We start from the raw sequence: 14,538 nt of genomic DNA on the forward strand, positions 1-14,538 counted from the left end.
AGTGCTCTGTGTCATAGCAAGGTGCCAGATCTTAGTAAGACACTGGAGACATTGGTTTAAGGGCACTTGCAGTTGTTCACATTGTTACCTGTACACATTAGCTGTAACCACATGACATTCAAACAGCTTCCTTCAACGTTTGCTTCAAATCCTCATTGTCCCACTGTGAGAGGGCATTTAACTCCAACTAGCATTAATGGGAGTTATTCCCATGAGGGGGCCACCTTTGTGGTAGTTGTGTCATAACAATGACTCAGCATCCATCCTAAGGCAAGCCCGCATCTCTCCAATGACAGGCTATGTGACGGTCTTGTGAAAATCAAGGCCGTTTCTCAATCTAGGACTGGGTAACATAGTGGCATATGGAGGAAAAGTGACTCTTGAGTTTGAGACAAATGCATTACAGAGTAAGTGGGTCCTTTCTCCATGCCTCTTAGCTGTTTTACTGAGCAAGGGAGTAGAAGGACAGTATTCCAGGCGCAGTGCCCTCATCTATGACAATCCAGGCACATGTCTTCTCTGAGGGCCAGATTTTCAGACTTTAGATGCACAAACACACCTAGTCGGCCATTTATGCCTGTAATTACTTGACTTGTGTGTACCATCTCAGTAGTTGCGTGCGCACACACACACACACAGGCCTAAAAATGGTGTGTTCATTTGCACTTAGTATTTTTAAAAATCCAGCCTTGAGCAACAATTTCAGTCTTGATGGCTGCTATGGAACGCGAGAGAGGAGAGCCGAGTTGTGCAAGTCAGGAAAGGGCCAGAGACTTGAGTAACAGGGAGGGCTGTGGCTGACTGAGTGTAGAGACATTTGACAATTTCCCTTCAAAAATGAGGGTCAGCCTTAGGAGCTGCAGAAGTTAGGAGTGTTTTCTGGTAGACACACAGTATTCTCCTTACGCCGTGAGATTCCTAGCCATACAGTGAGGTAGTAATGGGGGCGGGAGACTATCTGTCCCCTCCAGCTCACTTTCCAAGAGCATATCTTTTTAAAAGTGTCATGTGACTTTGCTGATGAAGCCCAGGAAATGTCCCTTCTACATGAAATCCTAGGGCAGATTTTTAAGGCTCTGAGGCCTCTTTGTATGAGTGGTTGCGTGAGCGTTTGCACACCTGACTTGTTTGAAAATCTGACCCACTCCCCATATTTCTAGTCAAGCATGATTTTTCTTCTGCTTTTTGTACCCTTCAAAACCCAGATTTCTCCTGTTCTTTCCCATTCTTTTTCTGTTTCAGAAAGCAGAATAACTCAGTCATGTACAATTTAAACAGCAGGTGCCCCGTTTCTAGCCATTAGGTGTATGTGGCTGGAAAATGCTCATCAAGGGAATAAGAATTTTTTTCCTTAAGGTCTTAAGTCACCAGCTGTCCACAAGTCTGTGCAATCTCTAATCCAGTTTAAATAGGGGAGCTATTTAATTAGACTTGTATTGCTTTAGCACTAATCTGTTGGCATTACAGCTCCACAAGGGCTTTTTCCAGGTGATTATAACAGTGTTAAGAAATGATGTCTGTTGTCTTCTCTTAATCAAAACACAGGGAAGCCTTTCCTTGCTGTGTGCTAATACCAGCAGCACCAGATTTCCCCATGCACATGCACTTCCACCACCAACGTGCAGACACAGTCATTCGTTTGCACTCACACGATGGGCCAGGCTTTCAAAAATGCTCAACTCCCATTTAGGCAACAAAATAAGGGGCCAAATTTTCAAAAGTGCTCAGTACCCAGGAGCTCCCGTTATGACACCGATGTCTTATTTACTTGCGTAAATAGAAATGGAGCCTAATTGTGGGTTCTGAAACCTTGAAACTATGGCCCCATGTGCATATGCATACAGATATCGCATACTCTACACACACACACCAATCACTTGCACAGCCCAAGAAGCTCTTCTGAGGCTGCATGATCCAGTATTGATATTTTATTACAGCTATCCAAGCTGCTATAGCTGACCACCCTGGCATTGGTCTGGATGTTCTTAGATGTGATTTAGCAACTATCCCAACAAAATCTCCCAGCACAGAGAAACAAAAATAGTTAAATATTACATTCCACCAGAGGCCCCTGACAAAGAGCAGATCCCTAGAGTTTAAAATATTGCCCGTATCTAGAGCTCCTATTGTCACTGTCTCCTGGTGACAATTGGTATACTTTAAAAGGCACCTTCAACCCTATTTTTAGCTGAGGAAACATCCCCTGTAATTAGGCTATGAGTTTTACTGACACGAAGAGAGTCACAATATCCATTTCCTTATCTTGAATTGAGTTAAAACCAAAACACCACAATGTAGCCCCACATTAGGCAATGTGTCTTATCTTTTGTTTTTCACTTGGTATAATGTGACTGTTGGGAGAAAACTGCTGATTCTCCCAGCCTGCCTGACCTTCTCTGGGAACAGGGCTCTGTGCAAGGCAGAACAGACCCTGGCAGATCAGACTTGCAGGAGTGCTGAGCTTTGTGCATTTTATCACTTTGCTTCCTCATCTCCTTTAATCCTGGCTCCTTTATCTGAGGCTGCTGATGTGTAAGTGACAGCATGGTACGCATAGCAGCGAGCTCAAGGAGTTTCATCAGAACTTTGTCCTAACCTGTGCCAGGCACAAAGGATCAAAGGGATCTCCCCGCAGGACCAGTTCTCAGTCAGATTCAGAAGTATCAGACCCAGAGCATTCAGACTCTCAATGAAGGAAGAATCAGCAGCCATTACAGAGGGCATCAAAAATTCCCCATGTATGAAAGGACTTGAGAAACTTCTGAACAGGATTATATGATGAGTTTGCCTTCAGTACCAGGCAGCTGGACTTGATGAGCCTACAGGTCTCTTCCAGTCCTATGTCCTGTGTTCCTATGTTAAAATGGTGATTAGATTCTGCAACATGGAACCAGCTTCACCCTTTGAAATTTTATACAATCTTTCCTCCCTGCCAAAGAGAGGAAGCAGCATTAGACACCCACAGGACAGGAGGTAGATTATAGGTAGTTCTGCCCCATCCCCAAATATCCACAAAAGAACAATCTTTGCCTTCTAAGGGTGGGGCCCGTCCACTATGCAGCTCAGACAAAAACCCGGGACTAAATTGGCTCAGGCTAACTCAGTTTAAACAGCTTTGGCCAGCCAATGAATCCCCATTCTTGTAGGTTGGCCAAATTGCATCTAAATTGAGCTAGTCTCAAACAGTTTTAAACCACATTTTAAGTCAATTCATCAAGCACGGTTCCCAGCCCAGAATATAGGGCTTCAGAAAAAGGCATGGGGCTACCAGCTAGTTTTGGTCAGATATATGCAGGGGTGAAAGTAACATTCCACACTTACCCGTATGGGGGCCAGTTCCGGCCCCTGGAAGGGGCGGGGCCTCGGGCGGAAGGGGTGGGACTGGGGGTCAGCATCCCCCAGCCAGCCCATCCACACTGCCTGGCCCGTGCCACCCAGGGCTCCAGCAGCAATTTAAAGGGCCCGGGGCTCTGGCTGCAGCAGCCGGAGCCCCGGGCCCTTTTAAATCATGGCCCTGGGGCAGCTGCTTCTTTTGCCTCCCACATCAGCGGCCCGGGGGGGTGGGGCACAAAAGGGGTGGCGATGTTAAAGCGCTGCCGCAATAGCGCTTTAATGTCAGCTGACTACGGGCCAGTACCGGTGGCTACTTTTTACCGGTATGCTGTCCCGGCCTGTACCAGCTTACTTTCAGCCCTGGTCATATGACTCATTAGAGATGACAAGGATGATTGGAACTGCTCACTCCCCTCCTTCATCTCTACCTGATGCTTTGGTTGCTCTGTTCCCTTGCCCTTCTCCTTCCTCTGTATTTGCTTTCAGTTTTGGACTCATCTTTCCATTTGGGGTGTGTCCCTATCCCCAATGAATCATATTCCGCTTCCTATGCTCGCCTCGAGTCACCATGATAATACAGCCAGGACCAATCAGATCTCAGCTGCACCATTGCAGAATGACCATTTTAGCAAAGTAAGTAGTGTCTGGAGAGCACCATTTAATTATATCAGTGAGCCCATTAACACCTTATTAAAAACAAGTGCTCTGGTGGAAGAATCCATCCAACATCTGTAGTTCATCTCACCAGCATGCTCTCTCCTTTAGGAATTGCAGCAGATCCCTATGTCAGAGCCTTGGGCAGCTGCAAAAATCATTTCATTCATGTTAGAATGATTGTTGTAGGGTTACAGAATCTGCAAGGGCGTGATTCAAAGCTGATTGGAAAGACTCCCATTGACTTCAGTGGAGCTGGTTCCAAAGCTGTAAACAACTGAAACAGGTTTGATGGAAGAGAACAGCATTTTGCAGGGTATTTCACTTGACTGAAATTGCAACATTTTGAAGAACCATCCCTTTGCGGCCAGACATTCAGAAATGTATCTGTGCAAGGTATGCACAACAGCAGGACTGGTAATTGTGTGTGGGCAAACCTGAGAATGTGAGCGTTTGTCATCAGAGGGACTGTAGAAAATGGTAGATTCTTTGCGTGCAGAAATACTGTGCTGTCATAATGCATGGCATCGGAGGAGGCATTGACTGATTATTAATTGCTGTGCTGGTGGTTTCAGTTTCAGATAAGCACCACTTTAAGAATGAGCAGGTGATGTACAGATTTCGGTATGATGATGGAACGTATAAACCAAGGAGCGAACTGGAAGATATCATGTCCAAGGTACTCGATCTCCCTTCCAGGTTGGAGTCTGATAATAACTCTGAATAATAGTTATAAAAGTGTCTTTTTTACATATGTTTGGCTGTGACCAGCACTATAGCATACTCTCCGAAGCTAGTAGAACCACTAATTTGTATCAGTCTGCCACCATGGTAGTGTAGGAGACATTCTCCCTCTCATTCCCCATCTTGCCAACTTGTTTATTATTATGTATTTATTTATTTATTATAAATAAATTATTTAATTACATTATTTATTACTTATTTATTATTGTTATTTATTATTCTATTGATTAGGAGAGAAAGGGAGGCCTCGTGATAAATTATTATTATTATTTATGTACATTATGGTTGCACCCAAAGCCCCCAGTCAGGATAAGGGTGTTGAATTCTGTAAAAACACAATAGACTAATTTATACTAGCCGAGGCCTCCTTCCAGTTTAAGAAGAGAGGTGATATAGCAATGGTGTGTAGCTGTTTAGGTTTTTTTCCAGATACTTACATATATCTAAGGTGAGTTCCAGTGATCCCCATGTGCTCCTCAATCCATTATTAATTGGCTGATTTCTAATGGCTATCACTTCAGAGGTGGTTCTTGAGGAAAGATCAGGAGGAGGAGAAGAGGGGTAATTCCATGGGTAAGAAGCAGCATAGAAGAAGCTGAGGTGTTTGTGTGAGAAGCTGACAAGCTGATGTACAAGGCTGCTGTTGTTGGCAGAGCAAAGGAGGTGGGGTGACACAGTAAGAGACAAGAGTGGAAAAGCTGGGAGAGAGGTGAGGAGGTACTTGAAGGTGAAGGCAAGAAGCTCACACTTGGTAAAATGATACTGGGGGTCCAGTGAAGGGGGACTCAAACAGGGGTTTGATTCAGTCAGAGTGATCTTAGCAGCTGCAGTTTGCATGGGCTGGAATGGGGGTGGATGCTGGAAAGGAGGATATTAGAGGTAGAGAGCAGAAGTGAAACCTCAGTGCCAGGGATGGGAGAGAGATGGTTGGAAGTGGAAGGGGAAAGAGAAGAGAAGGTAAAGAGTTTCTAGAAATATTTTATCAGTCTGATTCCTGATGAGAAGATGTCCAAGGCCATGCTACTGTAGTTCCAGAGCTGCTATAGAGTATGGTTTTTAAAAAAAACACTGGATCTGGTGCATAATTATAAAGCCACATTTGTTTTGTTCCTTAGGGTGTGAGACTCTATTGCCGACTGCATAGTCTTTACACTCCAGTGATAAAGTAAGTTCCGCTTGTCTGTCTGTCTTAAGGGGATAACATGCTGCCATTTGAAACCTTCTCTCTTTCTCCCTATAACCTGTAATGAAACAGTTGGCTCAGTTTATCCGGGCTCCTTTGCTACCATCCTATCTCCACAGCTGGGAATAGCAGAGGTGCTTCTGCTGAAGGACTGTAGAACTGAATTCTGGAGGGCTGGTTTCAGGGCCATTCTGGAGTCTGCTCTCTCTACCCATTCATCACAACCCTTAGCTTCAGAGCATTTATTTACCCCAGGTATATTCCTGAGTTTGGGGTTAGAGTGGTCATATTAATAAGTGATGCCTGAACCAGGAGAGATCACGGAGGTGCATCTGTAGCTGTTGCTTGTTACAGGCAGTATTGTTTGTTTTGTTAAGTTAAAGGGCTCATAAAAAACCACGAAGGGATAAATCCTGACTTTGGCAAAAAACTCTTACTGACTTTGGCAGGAGGATAACTTGGCTAGGGGCTTTGGAATTTGACCCTGTGTAAATAAATATCAGCTCAAGGCATAGAACTAATCGAGGTGCACTAGTTAACCTGATTCCAAGACACGGGATTTTTAAACCTTAATGACTTAATGGAACGTCCAGATTCGCAATTACTGAAGCCTGTGTCATGAGCCTATTTGAGGTTTGGAATGAAGTGTTTGGATGTCCTGTTCAGCTGCCCATGGTTGAGAATGTGACATTTTCACTCACAGGAACTTTCTGTTTTAAGGTTCATACAATTTTGATGACAAAGACTAACCCCTGGAAAAAACAAATATGGGGCCCGGTCACAATCACAATCATCACATCACAATCCTAATCCATTCCCTTTACTGGAGTCCCAATTTGATCAGAGTTGACCTCCTGTCCCTGAGTTGCTCAGGAGATGCTCCAAGGCAAAAGATACTTTTGGCATGACAATGGTCTATCTGCAGTATGGACACACTTAATCAATCATAATTCTGCCTAACTGAAAAGACAATTACCCTGGAGGGTCATGCAGCTTTGAGTAGGCAAAGTGGCAATGTGTGTGTGCCTAATCCATTAAGAAAGTAATTCATATGTAAAGCAGAAAAAGCTAATAGTAACTTGAGCTGAGAAAAAAATGTCCCTTACCTCAGGGTCCCTACAACATCAGACAGACTGTGCTGGATGCAGCAGTCTCATGAGATAAGGATCAGCAAGGACGAAATAACCACTGTGGGTCTATTTTATTGCATTTTAACAATGCACTATTTTTGCTACCAGGAGATTCTCTAGCCATTCTTTTATTTCAAGATTAATCTAAGTTTATGATAGGGATGGATTTAAAAGGAGTATAACCTGGTACTGTGAAAAATTAGAGCCACTGAAAACTTTGGGCTCTCCATGAATAGACTTAGACCTTCAACACTCTCAGATTCTTCTTTGAAGCCCACTGTCCTTCAAACAAACTCTTCCTACCATCTGCCCAGGGTGGACTGATGTCTTCCACTCCTGAATCTCTGATCTTCCTGCTCAATGACAAGTCTCAGCCTGTCCCAGCAGGCAGCAGCCTGGCACTATTCAGCTGTTCGTTGCCCCAATACCCAACTGTTCTGCCTTTCGATCACTGTTCTGTCTGGCAACATCTGAGCCTACCGTTCCTGCTGTCATAAGCTCCTGGTTGAGGAAGCCCACTTTTCAGAGCATGCTTAGCATTCTAATAAGCTGGGAAACCTGCTGAAATTGGAATATTTGGGTGTAAATGCCAAGAAGTATTGGGGGGGAAAACAGGAAGTCCCTGATTTTATGACTCGGTAGATATTCCCTCCATCACAATCCTAATCCATTCCCTTTACTGAAAACACAGTGGCCTCAACACAGCATCTGCTTTTGCAGTTTGTTCCCATCCACCAATGGTTTTACGAAGCCCTGGGGCAAAATATGATGGTGGCCCACTGGCAGCAGGGCATTGCTTCAACAGCAAAGTATGTGAGGAGGGTGTCTAAACAGAAAATTGTTAGATTTGTGGAAGACGGGGAATAGGTGATTGACTGGCTAATGATGGTAAGGGGCATAGCAGGAGCATTTGTTTATTCCCCTGGCACGAACGTGTGAGTGGTAGAAAACACTTCCCTGTGTTATGGGGGCGGCAGGCATCATGCTACTTTGTCGGAGGCAGGGCGACTGGCTGCGATTCAGACATCACACAGATATGTTTCCATGTCGTGGCATCACCTGCAGCTGATGGGTCAGTGAGTTTAGGTCCAGATCTCCTTCCTGAGAAGTATTTAACTGGCAGCAGTGAGCAACTGGGCCTTGGACCAAGAGCCCAAAGCCAATGAAATGTCAGCCCTTTCATCCCAGTGTCAAAGCTGTCCCTGTACGCTGCCGGTGAACATTAAAATGCGAGGAGCCACCTCTGACAATCTGGAAAACCCTATTCATTAGAGCTCAATATTTTCATGCTCTGCTTTATTATTCTGACATTTCCAAAGCACATTTGCTCATGATAAGTGTGTGAGAGGGGGAAGGTGCCCTCAGAACTCACACAGCTTTGTGCTGGACTTAGTGCATTACTGGAAGCCAGGCCAAAAAATGTGTGTAAGCACTATGGGGAAAGCTTTTGCTCTGAGGACACACATTTCTGGAAATGTTACGTTGTGTTTTCAAGTTCTGGAAATGCTACTTCCCCTTCTAATTTCTTACTCTCTGGGTTATGCAAACATGCAGGTTGAAGTTATTTAAAACAGCCAGACACAGCACAATCGCATCTGTAAGTGACCAGTAAAGGAAAAATGTGGGTAGGGTGAATTTTAATTTTAGATTTTTCTTCTTTGTCTTCAAAAAAAACTTTTGTATAGTTTGGTGCTAATGAAAAGGGCTGAGTTGATAGCACTAGAGAGTAAAATCTTCTCTTGAGCTACAGAATAGGTACATCCTGGCAGTGGTTGTGAAAGTTTCTCCCAGAAAGCTGTGCCAGTGGACCTCAAACCTGAATTGGAAGGACCACCTCTGGGTTGAGAGGGGAATTCATCCTACATGGTCCATTCAGCAATTGGCCTCTCTGCTGAGCCTGCCAACGAGAGCGAGCCAATTAATGCAAATTAACTGCAGTAATGGCTTTTGCAATGTGGGATTAGGAATTGGATCAAGTTCACCACACTCATTTCACCCAGGCCAGTAAATAGCCATAAAATGGAAACAGCTTTCATTCACTACTGCCCTGGGATGTATTCGATCCAGTGACCTAAAGGTAAAAGGCTTTATATCCCAATGACCTGAGCCACCTAATCCCCTTTGCTTTAGAGACTCGAGACAAATTTATTTTCATAAAGACCCAAAACATAATTATTTCCATGATCTTGAACTGGAATGGACAAAGCCTCTAAGGACCATTGAGTTATAAATGTATCTTTTCTTTGTCTCAAGAATGGTGCTGGTCCATATTAGGAGACTTAAGTACTAGCAACTAAAAAGAACACACTGTATTTGACCTCTTCTCCCTGGGTATGGTGGGAAACAAAATCTAAATGCCAAGTTTTTAGAAAAATGTGGATCTGAATCTGGACATTTTGTTGATCTGGAATATGTTTCTCATCCAGGCTGTGAGATCTTCCCTAGTTTAAATCTCGGTCCTTTCTTCTAGAAGAGCAGAGTACCTTCTACTTTTTTTTTTCTTCTTTTATTTAGTTACAATGCTACACAAAACAGGGATGGTCTAGTTGACCTCATAGGTATTTCCCATCTATAATTCCTCTTCCTGCATAAAATACAGATTGCAATAATTTACTTATTTATCCAGCCTAATTGAAATGTGTACATTTTTATACTGATGTTTCTTATTTTCTTTGACCTAAGAGACCGAGACTACCACTTGAAGACCTACAAATCAGTCATCCCTGCCAGTAAACTAGTGGATTGGCTGATTGCACAGGTAGGAAAATGTAGATAAATAGTACTTATGTATATTGCTGTCATGATATCATTGACAGCTTCTGAGTAATGGCACTACAAAAGTGCCATGCAAATGCCTGTCCTCACTTCCTGATGACATTGTAAATAAGAACAGGGCAGCATTATCTCCTGTAAGTGTAAACAAACTTGTTTGTCTTAGTGATTGGCTGACCAAGAAGTAGGACTTAGTGGACTTGTAAGCGCTGAAGTTTTACATTGTATTGTTTTTGAGTGCAGTTATGTAAAAAAAAAAAAATCTGCATTTGTAAATTGCACTTTCACAACAAAGATTGCACTACAGTACTTGTATGAGGTGAATTGAAATATACTATATCTTTTGTTTCTCGTTTTTACAGTACAAATATTTATAATCAAAAATAATATACACTTTGCTTTCAGTTACAACACAGAATACAATATATATGAACATGTAGAAAAACATCCAAAATATTTAATAAATTTCAATTGGTATTCTGTTGTTTAACAGTGTGATTAAAACTGCAATTAATCACAATTAATTTTTTTCAGTTAATCGCCTGAGTTAACTGCAATTAATGGACAGCCCTAGAACCTGACTCTCCCTTACATAAAGACCCCTTTATTTTAAGTTCTCATTGATGAAAAGCACTATATAAGAGCTAGGTATCATGATATTGCCAAAGTGACGTAAAAGGGCCTTTGTGTAAATGAGCATTAGGCCTGGAATGTTCTTCTTCGGAAAGGTTCTCTTCAGTTGCATTTTACATCTTTTTATGTTAAGGAAACAATTGTGATTGAAGAGACACTGTGGGACCCCATTTATCAAATGAAACAGCTGAAAGAGGGGCTACCTATTCCCGCCTAGCAAAGGCAGAAGGAAAACAGGCAGTTTAGAGCTCAGGTTGTTGAATCTGTTCCATGTGGCTTAACAGGGTCCATGGAGAACGGGGGGGAAAGAAGCTGCTGTGGCCAAAAGGGAGCAATTTAATCAATCTAATGCAGCCATGATTGTAGTTCATCACAGTCCTGCAGGCAAGAGGTTGACTCAGAGGTCAAAATAAAAGATCAGTCTTAGGTCTGGAGAAAGTGAACTCATTTTTTTCCCTCCTTTTCCTCATTCTCTTCGGTTAATCCAGCCTGCAGGTTTGCTGTTCACTGAATTTTCCTTTATGCTTCATGCATTAGGCTTGAATCGTCTGTGTATAGAGACTAAATTGGTGTGTGTGTGTGTTATATGAGAAAAAATGTCTGATGTATTCAGTTAGTTAATAGGAACATTGTCAACATTTAACTTCTGCATCTTGGCTTGGGCCCAATTCCCATTCATGTCATTGGGAGATATTCCTTTGACTCTAGCGGGAGTTGGACTGAGTCCCAAATTTGTTAAATTAAAAATCAAAAATATGATTTTTTTTCTAACTGGTGGCACTACAAATTCTTCCATGGATATCAAAATCCATCAGGATTCTTCCTGCTACTTATGTCATTCCTTGCTTTATGAATCGGTCCTGTGGAACTTAATAGTAAATTATCACTTTTCTATAGTTTGTTTTTTCTTTTTTTTTTTTAACTTTCCCATAAAATTTAACAGAAAATTGCTTCCATGCTATGGAAACCTATAGTGTTGTCTTCAATTTCAAAGCCCTCCATGGCCTATCCCCACTCTACCTTTCATCTCTTACTCACTACTGAGATGTAGACTCCCACCTCTGATCATAGGTGCTGGAACTAGGGATGCGGGGAGGGGGTGCTGCAGCACCCCCTAACTTGAAGTGGTTTCAATTATATCCAGGGTTTACAGTTTGGTTCAATTGCTTTCAGTGCCCCCACTATAAAAATTGTTCCAGCACCCCACCTCCGATTGGCTCATGATGCCACCATCCATCACCCCCTTGTTAAATTTCCAAACAGGGGCCTTTGTGCTCTCTCCCATGATGCCCCTCCTGCTTGGGAGGAACTCCCTGTGAACATCCCCAGAACTAACTCCTCCTCCTCCTTCAAAACCCTCCTGAAAACTCTCCTTTAGAGTGATGTCTACAAAAAAAGACTTAGCCATGGTTTGGTCACTAGTGTATTGAGAACACTGCCTAACATGCTGGCCAATAGTGTCTCATTGTCTCCTTGTACTCTTGTCTGTCTGCATCTGTTGTCTCTTGATTTAGTCTTAGATTGCAAGCTCTTTGGAATGTCTTTTTGCTCTGTGTTTGTACAGTGCCTAGCATAGTGCGGTTCTGGTCCATGACTGGGCTCCTAGGTGCTACTGCAATACAAATAATAATAAAGGGATATTGGGCCTTATTCACCGCTATGTTAGCTCATTGTTTCCCCGGGGTGTAGCTCCATTGAGGGCAATCCATTGATTACACTGGCTTAAAACCAGAGTAACATGGTGGGGTGTTGAGTTTCATGTGCAGTTTCTGCAAGAGACACATCTAAAATTATATGTAGAATGTTAAGATGTCTCTCTTTAAGGTTTTTTTATTACTGCTCTTCTTGCAGTTGGAGGGATTACTATTTGGAAATATGCACAGAGGATCTGCAATGCTCTATTTTCAATTACCTCCTAAATTTAAAAAGTGCTGGTTTTCAAGGGATGTGATCTGGGGCCACGCTAATGTCAACAGGAGTAGCCAAGTTTGCTTTAGAATCCCCGCACTTGGAGATTTTAATGTGCAGTTGCTGGAAGAGAACCAGATCCCAAAGGCTAATTTAAGAACGGTGTCAGAAGGCATTTCCCCTTCAATTTATTCACAATTACAGAATTAAATTAGACTTTAAATCCAAGCCCCTATGCAGAATGAACTATCCATTTAGCCTAAAAAATAAGTCATAGTGGTAGCTGGGAGTTGTCACATGGCAGGATGTTGAAACTGAGAAGAGCATTGTAAAGCCTTGAAATTAGTTTACAGTTAAAAAATGAGTTTAATGTTTATTAATACCTACTGCTTGTCTATCCTTGGGGGATTATGAAATAGACTCAGGCAGCCTCTGGAGCAGTCGCACTGTATCCTGGCAGGGGTACAGCCATTGCTTTTTGTTTTGCAGACACCATGGGTTTTGTCTTGCTGTCAGATAGTGGCAGTCGTACCATCTCACAGTGAGCAGCATATGCAGAAGATCAGGAAGTAGAAGGGAGGGAGCCTAAATGAAAATGAGTCAGGCAGGGTAATAAGAATCTACCTCTAAGCATGTCAGTCATTCTTAGCCAACTGCAGGGTGTGGGCTTGGGGAGGTTGGGACCTGTGCTCAAACGGTGAGCTTAATCTGAGTGCTAAATCCCAGGCTGCATGGGTAAAGTCTGCAGGGTGGAGCCTCATCATTCTTCATACATTTTTCATTTTTTGTTTCTTTGTATTTTTTCTTGAGAACAACCTCAAATGGCTGCAATTGTGGCCTTTATTTTAGAAATAAAGGCACCTCAATAGGGTCTGATCCTGAGAGATGCTGAGCACCCAGAATTCAGTGGGATGTCACTCAGAGCCGTGAACCATACTCGGCACCTTGCAAGGTCTGGCAGTGAGCAAGAGAGGGTGCAGCAGGCACAGCTGCAAAATCTTCCTTTCTGCATGCCAAATAAGCTATTGCAATGCAGAATTTGGGCATTTATTGCAAATAACCAATTTTCTGCATGCAAATTACTTTTTAATGATTTGTAACAGGCACATTTGCAGACTCACCTCTTGCACCCTACTTTGAAATGTTGGCTTGAGGGCTTCAAATGATATTTAACTGAGCGAATCGTTTTTTTTGCAGATTTGGCTGTATGAGAACATAGAGTACCATAGAAGTTTAGTTAAATGCAACCTTTGGGAGTTCACTTGAACTGATTATGCAGAGAGCGTTTTCCCTTTCTTGGTTTAGATATAGATAAAAATCTCTCTCTCCTTCTAAGAATGAGTGGTATTGTCTGTGGCTAATGGGTATTGAACTCAATCTTTATCACGATTGCCAGTAATAAAGAAAAATGTCTCCACACTGAGGTAATATTATGCGTCTGTGCTGGTAAAATAGCTGCTTTCCAGAGGCCTGGTCTTTTGTCCTCCCAATTCCTGTGGGAGGGAAGGGGTACTATATATAGGAATGAATGGGATTTGGGCAAAGGGAGGCCTATTTTAATTGCTTGCTATTGTTCTCTGCCAGTCTGCTAATTTCAGAGCTGCAAGCACAGGGAGGGGAAATTGTTTAGATTAGGAAGTAGTCTGAGGTGTAACATTTATCCTCCTGTTTCTAGGGAGACTGTCAGACTCGGGAGGAAGCGGTCGCACTGGGTGTTGGACTCTGCAATAATGGCTTCATGCATCATGGTAATGTATCAATAACCCATCTCATAGCCAGTTAACAGAGCTCTACTTCAGTCTCATTAACTGGGGAGATCTGCAAATCCCTCTCCTATAGGCTGTGCCACACATGCTGATATACAAACAGCTGCAGAGGTCCCAGCAGGATCCAGCTGAAATGCAGCCATGGGGAATACTGCAGGCACTGAGCCTATACTGGGGTAATAGCTCCCCAATAGGGTCCCCATGTTGATGATGTTCTTGGTAAGCACTGCAGCACCTAGCCAGTTTAGAGGGGAGATGTTTTTCTCGCCATGTGTTTCAGTGCCATGACTGGGCCATCGGAAATGCTGCACATGCTAAGTACTGTCCCGAAATGTACCTCAGTGGGTCTCAGGAATAACATGGCATGCACTGGTCTAACCTGTGCTGAATCTCCAAACACTAGGCTGAACTATTC

The 14,538-nt window shown here is 43.0% G+C and overlaps 1 protein-coding gene across 2 annotated transcripts in view; it reads left to right on the plus strand.

The window, feature by feature from the left end:
• Positions 1 to 14,538, plus strand: part of PREX1 (phosphatidylinositol-3,4,5-trisphosphate dependent Rac exchange factor 1) — a 220,968-nt gene that overhangs the window by 146,967 nt on the left and 59,463 nt on the right. For both annotated transcript variants that reach the window (XM_077832160.1, XM_077832161.1), the window contains exons 12-15: positions 4,563 to 4,666; positions 5,847 to 5,896; positions 9,727 to 9,802; positions 14,033 to 14,105. In XM_077832160.1, the coding sequence (XP_077688286.1) occupies positions 4,563 to 4,666; positions 5,847 to 5,896; positions 9,727 to 9,802; positions 14,033 to 14,105 (303 nt within the window). The remainder of the gene's footprint in view (positions 1 to 4,562; positions 4,667 to 5,846; positions 5,897 to 9,726; positions 9,803 to 14,032; positions 14,106 to 14,538) is intronic.

The sequence above is a fragment of the Eretmochelys imbricata genome, chromosome 13 (genome assembly GCF_965152235.1).
Source record: "Eretmochelys imbricata isolate rEreImb1 chromosome 13, rEreImb1.hap1, whole genome shotgun sequence".
Taxonomy (NCBI): Eukaryota; Metazoa; Chordata; order Testudines; family Cheloniidae; genus Eretmochelys; species Eretmochelys imbricata.